We start from the raw sequence: 12,849 nt of genomic DNA on the forward strand, positions 1-12,849 counted from the left end.
TACCCAAGCCCCCTCCTCTCACGCGTCGCTTCCACTGCAAGCCACGCCGCAGCCCTCCTGCTCCCACCAACCGCAAAACCCAGCGTCCATTCTTCAACTGCCACTTCACACTCCGCGGCCTCGCACACAATGTCGCCAGCTCATCTCTCTCTTTCCCACAGCCAAGCAACACACCGACGGCCGGCAAACGAAAAGGCGTGGAATCATCTCTTTGAATTTTTTGGGGGTGTGGTTAGGTGGGGATGTGCGAGTGGGTTGAGTTGTGCAGACGGACCGTCATTGCCGCGCTTAGCAGCATGCTCGGTGGGGAAATGCAGAGAATACAAGATGAGACGAGCGCCACCGGCCGACGTCGCCTCCTAGCATCGCAGGCGGCAAAGAGTCAAAGACGACGCTCGTCCATCGCAAAGCGGCTGCCGCCACGGCGAGCACCGGACCCCAAGAGAAGACAAACAGGTCGGCGCCCTCCGCGAGACAGCCTCGGCACCATTCGAGATGCCGACGGTACGGGGGGGAAAGGTGTAAACAGAGAAAGAGAAAGTAGTACAAAAGAGGACCAACGAAGGAAGCAACCAAAAACTGACCAGCGGATCAGGCTGTTTACTTCTTGGCGTTGGCGGMCTCCTCCTCCTTCTTCTGGATGCGGGCCTTGACCTTGCCGGCGTGGCGGTGGGTGCCGCGGGCCTTGCGGAGGGTCTCGTAGGCGTTGAACTCCTTCTCCTCGGCGGTGATGGCACGGGGCTTCTCGGCCTCGACGCCCTTGGGGAGGGGGAGGGCGACCTGGACGGAGCGGACAGCCTCGACGTTGGAGAGGTCGACCTTCTTGTCCTTGTTCTTCTTGGTCAGCTTGGGGATGACCACGAGGCGCGACTGGTAGGCCTTGATGCGCTCGACGTTGAGCTTGAGGCTCTCCTCGGACTTGTTGCGGCGACGGTGGTCGACGGGGATGCCGACGGAGCGGGCGTACTTCTTGCCGAGGCCGGCAGCCTTGACCTCCTCGATGGTGAAGCCACGGCCGGAGCGGACCTTGGTGTTGTAGCGGATGGTGGGGCATCGGACGGCGGGGCGGAGAGGCTGGACGGGGCGCAGGCCGAGCTTGGCGGCCTTGGCCTCACGCGCAGTGCGTCTCCTCTTCTTGGCGCCGGGCTGGTCGAACCAGACCTTGACCCGACGCTGCCAGTCCTTGCGGAAGTGGTTGTTGTGAAGGATGTTGTTGTGCTTCACGGCCATCTTTGGAGGTTGAAGGTGAGGGTGGGATGGAGAGGAAGGAGAAGAAGGTCAGTTTCGAGTTTTTGCGACTTTAAAGCGCGCTGCTTTGAAAATTCGAGGGAGCGAGCGAGCAAACGCAACAGAGAGCGCGACCTGGCGCAACCAATCCGAACGCAGAGACTGGACATAGTAGACTACGGCAGTAGACAGCAGATGGCGAAGAAGATAGTCGAGCTTTTGTCGCCGAATGACGGAATAGCAGGGTGACGATCGGTGAGGTGTAGAGCTGCGAGTGACAGATAGATCCGAGCAGAGTCGATGTGTGCGAAGAACGATTGCGAAGGATATGCAAGGCGCCATGAACTGATTCGAGCAGAGCGCGCGGAGAGAAGGCCTTGGTCCTTCGGCGTCACGCTGCGACCAATGTCGGGAGGAAGGGCGAGGTCTACTGCAGCGACCTTTCGCTCGTGTTTGCGTGGACACGAATGGCACACACTGCAATGACAACGCCTACGCATCACAATGACAGTCGGATCAAAGCTGTGGGGGGCACATGAGCCGCTGCCGCTGCTGCCAACGCTGTTCGACCTTCGTCTGAGGCAGCTGCCACATACGAGACACGCGGATGTTGTGCACTGCTCTGCTGTCGCGTTTCCTCCTGGCTGAACGTTTCTGTTATCCTCGCAATGCTGCAACTGTGTGTATGGCTGGCTGCATGTCGTTGTGCAAAATGTCGAATCGCCGAGCGTCTGCGCCGCGGTCATGCTGTGACGATTGGCAGCAACGTCAATCGATCTCGACCGGTGCGATCAGGCTCTGTGCACGCGGTTGGGGGTGGTGCCTTTGCGTGCGTGTGCGTGTACTGTCGATGCTGCATCTGCTGTGTCTGCTCTGTCGGCTGTCCGTGCTGTCTCTGCGATGTGTTGGAAGGTGGCGTCCGAATGCGTATGCTGCTGTGTGGATGTCGGGTGCACTGACTGTGCGTATGCTCGCTGCTGCCGACGCAGATACGTACTTTGATATGATCTTGAGGGGTGGATGGTCGAAGATGAGGGGGAGAGGAAGGAGTGACGACGAGCACCTCTCTCTCAACTGGGCCTGCTACCGCTAGTAGCCACACCACACAGCGCTGTAGTGGCGGTCTTCGAGTACACACACACACTGCGCTCACCAGGCTCGAATTTCGGGGCCGGCAGCAGACAGGCGACTCTGAGGGCCTGAACTTGGCCACCCGCTTCCGATGTACAGGCTGGGCAGCGCAGTGGAATTCGACTGGCTGGCAGACGGCAGTGTCTCGAGCTTCCCAGTCGCGGTCCTAGCATTGGACTGCAGGGTCGGTTCGAATTTCCCAGTCGAACGAGTGGCGGGTGAGAAAAGTACAGTTTTACATCTAGGTCACGTGCTGCTCTCTGCGATCCGAAAAGCAGCTGTAAAAGTTCGGACCCGTCTGAACGCGTTGCTCATCGCCGATCCGTCGTTCCAACCTCGAAACAGTAGCTTCGATCGGGAAACGCGCACTTTCACTTCTGCCGTCGTTGTCGACTACATCCCTCCTCGGAACCGCCACAGCGCCCCCGCCTCATGCAAGGGCAGCACGATGTTGACGTGAACACCGCTTGCTAGCGACTCCCACCTTGCGGCAGTCTCGCGGGTATCGTCTCCCACATGCGGCAACCTTGCGCTTGGCGCCATCACACCGATTTGGTACGTTCGTGTTAGAGTTTGTTGTGGGCGAGTCGGTGCTTAAATTTGCCGTCGGGAAGAATGGTGCTCAAATTGGGCCGAGGCAAGGCGATTCGGTGCGGCGGCGGCGAGCACGGCGAGCACGCAACCGAAGCCGCTCGGCGTCGTCGGTGAAGCTTTTACGCCGCTCCCACGCCACTCGCACTGTCTGGCACAACTGGCGGCGGGACTCCCACAGGTGTCGCATCCATCCGACTGCGTTCGGGAATGAAATGACGGATTGAATAGCCGGACGGCAGTTGTGCGATACGGTGCGAGGCGGGGGAGACAGACTTTCCGAAACTCGAAGGGCACGTTCGTAGGGCTGCAGACACTGTCAACGTGGGGGCGCGCAGCGCACTTTGAACCCTTAAACAGGCCTCGCTTCCAACTCCACCGCTTGGTTGTCTTCTACCATCCCCTCTCGCGATCCTCTACACGCACGCACGCACAAGATGAAGACGGTTACAGTGGAAGTGGATACGATCCTGTTCGACATGGACGGGACGTTGATCGATTCGACGCCCGCCGTGAATGCCACCTGGGCCTCCTTTGCACGCCAGTACAATCTGGATCTCGACTTTGTCATGCAGACCTGTCACGGCTACCGCACCGTCGAGAACCTGCAGCGCTTCATCCCGTCCATTTCGCAGGATGAAATCCCCGCCGAGGTAGAGCGATTCGAGAGCAACATTCTCGTCGTCGCACGCGAGAACGCCTCGAAAGGTCAGGGCAGCATCGTTGCCATGCCTGGAGCCAAGGAACTCTTGTCGCAGATCAACTCCACCCGTCCCACTGCTGCTGTTGAAGCAGGTAACTACGGATGGGCGATCGTTACTTCGGCCACCAAGGCGTATGCTCAACAAGGCTTCGCCACCGCTGGGGTCAGTGATCCTCCTCAGGTGTTTGTCACCTCGGACCTGTGTACGAGGGGCAAACCCGATCCTCAACCATACCTGCTCGGGGCGGAAAAGTGCGCCAAGGATATTTCGCGCTGTCTCGTGGTGGAAGATGCCCCACCCGGTGTTAGGGCCGGTAAGAGGGCGGGGGCGAAGACGCTGGCGTTGAGAACAACGCATGCGGGCGAAAAGATGATGCTCGAAGAACCCGACTTTATTGTAGAGGATCTGAGGAGCGTCAGCGCACAGTGGAAGCAGGACGGCTCTGCGCTCGTGCTCACCATCACCGCTGAGGAGCCCGAAAAGGGAGAGGCAAAGGGCATCTCGCCCCTCGCACAGCAGATCCAGCACCAAAACGACCCTGCCGCCAAAGCCAACGGCCACGCATAGAATCTTAGACAACTAGAGCAGTCATATCAATAAACCTTTTGTGATTCAAGGCGTGTTGTGCAGGAGAGATATGAGTTGCTTCTGTTTGCGCTGTGGCGGACTTGCATCGCGAGCACATTTATGCCGGTCTCGTCGTCTCACAAAGGGGGTGAAATGTTCACTCGACGCACGCCGATGCTGCGTATTCATCGTCTGGCCTCGCCCTCACGTGCTGTCCACTCTATCGCATAGCCCGATCCATCCACCAGCCGCCTTTCAAGTCGGTGAGAAACCAAAAGCAAGCAACAAGAGGTCTTGCGGATGGCATCGAAACCTAGCGCTCTCGAGTCACGGTCATTCCACGTCTGACCCGCATCACAGGTGCGATTGAGTCCACTCATCTGACCCCGACCCCGAAGAGCGCTCCGTCTTGCTCTTCTATGTCTGGTTGCAGTCTGCAACCACAACGCCACGTCACCCAAGCTTGACAAGAGGATCTTGATGCAGATCATCGTAGAGGTTAACCTCGAGTCCATGCTGCTTTACCGTCTGTGGTCAGGACTCAATGACGAGTCGCCGAGCTACGACTTGCAGAGGTAGAGTCGTGCGTTGGAACCAAGTCTTGTCAGAATCCATCTTTTACCGCACCAGGCAGCAGCGGTCCAGCAGAGGTCAAGGATAAGGAAATACACATCCCAAAGTCGATCGAGCAACCAAGTTAGCACTTGCAGACGCATCCACTTCATACCAAGAGAGAGAGTATCCAACACTCACAACCCGACAAGCAGAGCCACCAACAGTCGCATCGCCACACTCCACACCACCCGCACACACTCTCCTTGCCCACTCACACACACGCAAGCAAAAACCACCAACCTCCGCACGCCCACACCGCATCATCTCGAAAACGATCTATGATTTTGCAACACTCGAAACGGCGGCCACCAACGGCCATATGTACGCATAAAGAAGCATCAAGGGAAAAAGCGGGGGGAATGGGAAACAGACCAAAAGTGTTGAAACGGGTCTGTGTTGTTTTTTTTGTGGTGATGTGGGAGGGAGTGACTATGCCGACGAGGCACGATCGTAGTGCTCGGTGGCCTGGGCAGGTCCCTTCTTAGCAGCAGCCGAGGGCGGCACGACGTCCGAGGGGCACATGTCTTCGTAGAACGCCTTGCCCTCGGTGGTGGGCTTGATGACGCCCGCCCGAATGACGTAGTCGCCAAACGACTCGCCCTCGATGCGGTTCTGCGCATACATGGGCACGAGCTTGTTCATGATGTCGAGGATCTCCTTCTCGTCGACCGACTCGCGGTAGATCTTGGACAGACGCGTGCCGTTGTGCGAGCCTCCGAGCGTCATGACGTACTGCCCAGGCGCCTTGCCCACAAAGCCCGCCTCGGCCATCCACGGACGCGAACAGCCATTGGCACAGCCCGACATGCGGAACACCGTATCGCTCGAGCGCAGCCCGTTCGCCTCAAAGATCGCCTCCACCTTGTCCATGAGCAGCGGCAGGTAGCGCTCCGACTCGGCCATCGCCAGACCGCACGTCGGGAACGCCACACACGCGCTCGCGCTCAGCTTGACACCCGAGTGCTCCCAGTTGTTCATCTTGTACTTGCGCAGATGCGCGTCGATGGTGTCCTTGTCCTCGGGCGCAATGTCCGACACGATAATGTGCTGGTTGGGCGTCAGCCTAAACGCGCCCTTGTGGATCTTGCACAGCTCGCGCAGACCCGTGCGGAACGGCGCACCGGGCTCGTCCTTGACACGTCCGTTCTCGAGCCACAGCGTGCAGTGGTAGTTGCCCTTGTAGTCCTGCGTCCAGCCGTACAGATCCGTGTTGGTCTCAAACTTGTACGAGCGCGCCTCGCCCAGCTTGTAGCCCAGACGACGCTCCACCTCGGCCTTGAAGTTGTCCGCGCCGCCCCAGTGCTTGTCGATCGTGTACTTGAGACGCGCCTGCTTGCGGTTCGCACGGTTGCCCGTGTCGCGCTGGATGAGCATCACGGTGCGGCACGCGTCGAGCGTCTGCTCGGGCGTCACAAAGCCGATCACGCTGCCCAGACGCGGGTAGGTGGCCTTCATCGAGTGCGTCACACCCATACCACCTCCGACAGCCAGGTTGAATCCGGCGAGGCGGTTGGTCTTGGGGTCGGCGATGGCGATGAGGCCAATGTCGTGCGCAAAGCAGTCCGTGTCGTTGCGCGGCGGAACGGCAATGGCGATCTTGAACTTTCGCGGCAGGTAGTAAGGGCCGTAGAGCGGCTCGTAGTCCTGCAGCACACCGCCGACGAGCAGCTGCTTGGAGCTGTCGGTCTCCTTGTCGAGCCAGATCTCGTGGTAGGCGTTCATGCGAGGCAGCAGATGCTCCGAGATCGACTTGGAGAACTCAAAGACGTCCTCGTGCAGCTCGGTGAGGTTCGGGTTGGGCGAGCACATGACGTTTCGGTTCACGTCACCGCACGCGGCGATCGTGTCGAGCATCGACTTGTTGATCCCCTGCATGGCCGCCTTGAGGTTGCTCTTGACGACGCAGTGGTACTGGATGGTCTGGCGCGTGGTGATCTTGACCGTCTGGTTGCCGTACTTTTCGGCAACGTCGTCGAGCTGCACCCACTGCTCGGGCGTCACCACACCACCGGGGATGCGCGCGCGGATCATGAAGCTGTACGCCGGCTCGAGACCGGCGGCCTTGCGCTCCTCGAGCGTGTCGCGGTCGTACTGCATGTAGGTGCCGTGGAACTTGGTGAGCTGGCCGTCGGTCTCGGGGATGGCGCCGGTCGACTTGTCCTCGAGCGCCTCCTTGATGGTGCCGCGGAGGTAGTTGGAGGCAATCTTCATGTGCTCGTTGGTGATGGGTTCGGGCTCGGCCTCCTTGACCTCGACCGTGTCGACGCCGAGCGACTTCCAGAGCAGCGGCTCCCAGATCTTGTAGCCGGTCTGGTAGCCGTCGGCATCCTGGTCGTCGCCGAGACCGATGGGCGCCATGCGCGTGGCGCCGAGCTGCTCGAGGCGGACGTCGATGTCCTTGCCGGGCTTGTTGTAGTAGTGCGCGTCCTCGGGTCGAGGCCAGTAGTGGCTGTCACCCATGGCGAAGACGGTGAAGTTGACCGTGTCGGGAAGCGTAGAGACGGGCATGGCGTGGAGCGCCTTGTAGGTGAAGCGGCCGTTCTGGGGCGCCTCACCCTGGCCGGCGGTGGAGGTGAGGAAGACGACGTTCTTCTCGTCCTTGAGCTCGTCGGCGACGGGGTAGTCGTCCATGGTGAGCAGACGAGCGGCGACGCCACGCGCCTTGGCACGCGCGGTGAGCTTCTTGGCGACCTTTTCGGCGTTGCCACCGTCCGAGGCGACGAGGATGAGCAGGGGCGGGCCGTCGAGGGAGCCGAGCATCTTGTCGTAGGCCTCCTTGGCCTTGCGGCGCTGGAGCTCGCGGAGCGCGTTGCCCTGCGAGGCGGCAATGTCGTAGGAGAGCTCGGGGCGCGAGTTGACGAGCGTGGTGAAGAGGTTCTGGCGGTCGAGGAACTGCTGGAGCTGCTCGCGCAGACGCACGCCGTCGAGGCGGAAGACGTCGGAGCCGCGAGCCTCTGCGCTGGGGTCCCAGCGGAAGAGAGGCCAGTAGCCCGAGTCGACGGCGAGCTTGGTCTCGCGCAGCACGTCGAGCGCGGGCGCATCCTCGGTGCGGTACGGGACGTAGGCGAGCACGATGGACGGGCCGTCGAACTTGTCGGCCTCCATGAGCGCGTGGAGGACCTGCGTGTAGTCGGCGTAGATGGCGGTGCTGGCGACGTAGACGTTGCCGTAGTTCATGGCGTAGAGGGCGATGTCCTTCTTGCGCTTGTGAGCCGCCTGTGCGTCGCGCTTTGTGTAGGGGACGCTGTCAAAGATGAGCATGTTGACGTTGCGGCCGGAAGCGATGACGTGGTGGACACCGCCCATGCCGGCGTCGTAGGCCCAGGCGTCGCTGCCGACGATCCATCGGCTCTTGAGGACGAGGTGGGAGGAGAGCGACTTGATCTTGTCGAGCGCAGCGGCCGAGGCGGACGACTGGAGGAGCGAGGCGACCTTGTTGCTGGCAGCGACGTTCTTCTTGGCGTCGGCCTTGGCGACGAGCCACTGCGAGAGGGCCTCGTGCAGCTCGGTGGAGACGCCGCCGTCGCGGAGGACGTCGTTGACGGCGCGGACGAGCTGGTCGCGCTGCTCGAGCTGAGCGAGGACCTGACCAAAGGCGTACTCGGGGGTGCGAGCGGCGGGGTGGTCGTCGGAGTCTTCGTTGGCCGAGTTGATGACGGAGAGGCGGTCGGTGAAGACCTGCTCGAGCATGAGGTTGTAGGCCTCCTCGTGCTTGGGCACGCTGACGGGGGCGGAGGATGCGGCAGCCGCCGGCGCAGCCTGTGCGCGGGCAGCGAGCTTCTTGAGGTCGCCGACGACGAACGAGTGCTTTGGCTTGGAGGCCTCGAGCGCCTTGATGAGCTCCTTTGCGGTCTTGTCGCCGTCTTGGATGTGGCCGAGCGTGCCGCTGACAAAGACGGAGGGAAGGGCGCGCTCAGAGCCCTGGAAGGCGGTGGCGACGTCGACAAAGAGAGGGCCGAGCTTGGTGGTCCTCTTGATGCTCTGCTCGAGCACGGCGATGCGCTTGACGCCGGCGGGGATGACGTCGAGGAGGCGCTGGGGCAACGAGGGGCGAACGAGACGCACGTCGAGCACGGCGAGGTCGTTGTGGGGGGCGGTGTAGTCCTGGAGGACCTCGGAGCCGGCGCCGAGGACGACGGCGAGGTTGGTGGCGTCCGAGGCGCCGACGAGCTGGAAGGGCTCGACAGCGTGTCCGACGAGCTCGGCGACGTCCTCGTAGGCGGCGTCGATGGCCGACTCGAGGTCGTCGAAGCCGGCCTCGCTGGCGGCGGCGCTGGCGTGGCCGTTGGTGCCGTTGGTGCCATTGGCGTGGCCGTTGACGCCGTTGGCGTGTGCGTTGCCGTTGAGCTTGGGCGACGAGTCGGAGCTGGAGGAAGCGGCGACGGAGCCGATGAAGGAGGCGAGGTCTACGTTGGTGACCTCCTCGACGTTGCCAGAGACGTCCTCGAAGAAGTGGAGGACGGCGCGCTTTGCGGAGGTGGCGATCTTGGTGGCGAGGAGGGCGTGGTCGTGGGCCTGTGCGGCGGTGGAGGAGTGGAGGAGGATGAGGCCGGACTGGCGGAGGGCCATGACATCGCTGTGCTCGCCGGCGCTGGCGACGTGGAATACGAGGGGAGTGTTGACGAGCTTGGGGAGGTGGGGCACGAGGCGGGTGAAGGTCTGCTGGTGGAGGTGGGAGAGGACCGAGATGAGGCCGTTGCCGGTGGGCTTGAGCTGGGTCAAGACGGAGCCGAGCTCGACATGCTGGTTGAGCTGCTCGAGCTCGAGCTGCGCGTTGAGCTCAGCGGCCTTGTCAACGACGGAGGAGAAGGCGGAGGAGGAGGCCTTGCCGGAAGAAGCGACGTTGACGAGGGTAGCCGACGCGAGCGCGGCGATGCGGGCGACGGCGCCAGCAGCGGAGACGGAGCTCATTTTGATGCTTTGATGTTGCGAGAGAGGAGGGAGAGAGGAACGAGTGTCTGGCAGGAGGTGTTCCAGTGATAAGGGGGATCCAACGAGAGTCAGACGACAAAGACGACGTACGCCACCCTCGGCTTTGGACCGGGTACGTTGGGAGTCCTCGATGAGAGTCGGAGCGTGAGACGAACGCTAGGGCTTGATCGTGCTCGGACGGACGGACCGGAAATGGTTGGTGGGGAAAGGGAGGTGGTGGTGGTGAGCGACAACGAAGGCGAGCCTTGGGATGGGGATGGCAAAGGCGGGCGCGAGGCTCAGGGACTCGGTATGACTAGGGCGAGCGGAGGAGGCGAATCTCTCTTGCTTGACAGGCCGGACCTTCCGTTTGAGCGTTTGAGCATGAGAAGAGGCAGGGCATCGCGGCCATGCAATCTACCCTTCAGCAACCCTCTGCGTCGGCGCAAAACAATTGCCAAGGGCCCGCAAGAAGAACTGCGCGCAACTTTCACTTTTTCTCGCCTCCTTCCTTTTTTTGGGCGCACTGCAGGCAGGCAGGCAGTGAGGGAAATTGCCGGTCGAGTCTGTGATGGCGGGTGGCCATCTTAAGTCGACGCGGCGCTGCAACGCGCGCGGATTAGCAAGCAAGCCATGCAGCAGCACACCATCCTCACCTCGCTGCTAGGGTCAGCACAGTTTCGCCGCTCGCTTGTTCGCATCCCCGAGCCTGTCTTTTCCCTCGTCGCTGCATCAGAGCCTGCCAAAAGTGTCACAGTCATCCTACTTGACTTGAGTCGCCTTCACTTTCCTATAATAAAAATCAGCCTGTTGTGGCGAGAGAGTTGATTGATGGCACGGGAATCGGCGCAACGCCGGGTGTGGGCCACGTTCAGGGTCCACGGCAACAGTGGCCCACCTGAATCGCGTCGACTTTAGATCCCGCGCAGTCGGTCCGGTTCTCGCCTTGGTCTTCCAACTCCAGCTCGACCGGCGAGAAAATCGGCACTGAGGGCAAGAAGAAATCGCCTCGTTCGGGCTCCAGAGTCTCTGGGGGCAGCGTGCCGACGAGGCCGTGAAAAATTACAAAGGAGTAGGGGCAGAAGCGGGGTGCGGATGCGGGGAGCACGCCATCGCCCGTCGTCGATGGTGCAATCCGGCCTCCCACTTGCCTGCTTTTTCGAGCGAGGTTTTTCTCTCCGGCTCATCTAATCTGCCCAACCCCCACTCGGGGCTGCCGTCCGCACTGTTCCCCCTTCCCCGCCCGCCGCCGCCTGCGACCGAAAATCGGCCGCTTCCGATTGGGCGCGAGATACCCCCAAGTTTTCTCTTTCAAAGTGTTAGAGCCAACTGAGCTTGGCGAATTCTCCAAACTGTTAGACTTGACGGCATCGAGATCTGTTTATATGGAACGGGAAAAATCGGGAAAATCGGTGCTGGCGCGCTCTTTGACAGTCGAGAGTGCCGAGGCGCTTGGCGGGCATTCGCCGGCATTCGAGCAGCAGCCACCGCCAAGCTGCCCGAGGCGCGAACCGGCCCCTCGCATCGCGCCGTCCAACTCGCACAATGCAGCCTCTGACATTTCGCGAACGACGCCTCACGTCACCTGCAAAAACAACCGCAACACTCGGTCCCTCCCTCTGCTTGGCCCCTCTACGCAACTAGCCTGTGAACCACGAGCCTGGGCCCCTTCTCTCTCTGCCGGGCTTGCAGCGTACCGTAGACTCGATCGACTCTTTTAGACTCTACACACCGCCGCGTGCGCCGCAGCTGCTTCTCAGCCGAAAGAAGCAGCTGAGCTACGTCCCACATCGCGGTACCTCTTCTGCACCACGCTGGAATGATCGTCACATGCGCTCCTAGCTTGTTTCATGCATTGCTGCTCATGACGCTCTGCGTTGTGGCACGCGCCCCGCACGTAAATGTCGCCGAAGCTTCCTTGGTGCGCTGCCGCTTTGGTCCCGTTCGCGGCGCGGTCCGGGCTGATCGGCCTGAAACTAGTCCGTTGCAGTGGCTTCCATGCATCGACGGCCGTCAATACAGCGGCAAGCACCAGATGTACATATAGCCGGCCTTGTTTGCATCGATACTCTTGTGTTCCCACCTATACATCGAGCTGGACTCGCCAACTCTGCCCACCTTACTCGTGACGCAAAATGACTCGCTCCTTGATCGCCTTGGCCGCTGCAGCCGTGCTTGTCTCGTCGGCACGTGCGCAGAACAAACCGGACTTCAACGTGAACAATCTTCCGGACAAGTGGGAAGCCAACCAATCCGGCTCGAACCAGTGCAAGAAATGGGGCGCCTCCTCGGGCTCGTCGCTGTGCCAGAACGTGTTCATCAACAATGCCAACGACTTTTGCCTGTGGGGGCCCATGAACCCCAACTCGCAGATCGGTGCCAACGAAGAGTCGGTCGTCTCGTACTGTCTCAAGTCTGGCTATGGTACACGCTTGATTCCCAACGGAGCGATCAAGGGCGTGCAATTCGTCAAGACGCCCAACTTCCTCCAAGTTACGGGAGTGGGTGACTTTACGGGGCTCAACATCCAAGCGCGTGACGATGGAGGAGAACTCGACCCACACGGTGCCGACGGTACGGGAAACCCTAAAGGAGGCCTCGTGTTTTCGAACAACGTTCCCGGAAGCGAGGGAAAGTACGTTCAGATCAAGGAGTGGAACAACTTTATGAGCGCCTACGAGTTTTCCTTCCGCGCGGCGTACGGTCCCCAAGCAGCCCAATACGCCCCACACATTTACGACGTCATGGGCGCGTACTACAACACCAATGGCGGAAAGTTCCAACAGGGCACCTTTGAGGATTGTCAGGGTGATAGCGGCGAGTTCGTAGGCGTGTATGGTGGAAGCACCTTCTACCAGGGCCAGAAAAATACCCCCGCCGCCCATAAACCCGCTGCTACTTACAACTGCAAAGCCTACCCCACAGTGGCTAACGGTCCTGCTCCCCAGGCTCCCTACCGCCGAAACATCGCTGCTGACAAGTAAAAACCTCCGCACAATGAGCTCGCATCGGTCCATACTCGCATCCGTTCGCTAGAAGCTGTTTTCCTCCCCCGCATGTTTGTCAGATACCTCCTTTAGCATCGTCGCTTGTCTTTGCACAT

The 12,849-nt window shown here is 60.8% G+C and overlaps 3 protein-coding genes across 3 annotated transcripts, besides 3 other annotated features; 1 reads left to right on the top strand and 2 right to left on the bottom strand.

Moving 5' to 3' along the window:
• Positions 1-600: 600 nt before the first annotated feature.
• On the bottom strand, positions 601-1,230 carry PAN0_010d4050 (60S ribosomal protein L13; the record flags this gene model as incomplete). The annotated part of the gene is made up of 1 exon (XM_014800505.1): positions 601-1,230. One exon carries the CDS (start codon positions 1,228-1,230, stop codon positions 601-603), a length of 630 nt encoding a protein of 209 aa, XP_014655991.1.
• Positions 1,231-2,194: 964 nt separating this feature from the next.
• Positions 2,195-2,319: a sequence feature (In-frame stop codon was detected at splice-junction site;~glycerol-1-phosphatase).
• Positions 2,320-2,457: 138 nt separating this feature from the next.
• Positions 2,458-2,585: a sequence feature (In-frame stop codon was detected at splice-junction site;~glycerol-1-phosphatase).
• A 724-nt stretch (positions 2,586-3,309) lies between these two features.
• Positions 3,310-4,220: a sequence feature (In-frame stop codon was detected at splice-junction site;~glycerol-1-phosphatase).
• A 1,044-nt stretch (positions 4,221-5,264) lies between these two features.
• Positions 5,265-9,746, bottom strand: PAN0_010d4052 (sulphite reductase hemo protein, beta subunit; the record flags this gene model as incomplete). Its single annotated transcript, XM_014800506.1, has 1 exon — positions 5,265-9,746. One exon carries the CDS (start codon positions 9,744-9,746, stop codon positions 5,265-5,267), a length of 4,482 nt encoding a protein of 1,493 aa, XP_014655992.1.
• Positions 9,747-11,881: 2,135 nt separating this feature from the next.
• PAN0_010c4053 (macrophage activating glycoprotein) lies at positions 11,882-12,730 on the top strand (the record flags this gene model as incomplete). The annotated part of the gene is made up of 1 exon (XM_014800507.1): positions 11,882-12,730. The coding sequence occupies one exon, from the start codon at positions 11,882-11,884 to the stop codon at positions 12,728-12,730; it is 849 nt and encodes a 282-aa protein (XP_014655993.1).
• Between the last annotated feature and the right edge of the window lie 119 nt (positions 12,731-12,849).

Source organism: Moesziomyces antarcticus (assembly GCF_000747765.1).
Source record: "Moesziomyces antarcticus DNA, scaffold: scaffold_v10010, strain JCM 10317, whole genome shotgun sequence".
Taxonomy (NCBI): domain Eukaryota; kingdom Fungi; phylum Basidiomycota; class Ustilaginomycetes; order Ustilaginales; family Ustilaginaceae; genus Moesziomyces; species Moesziomyces antarcticus.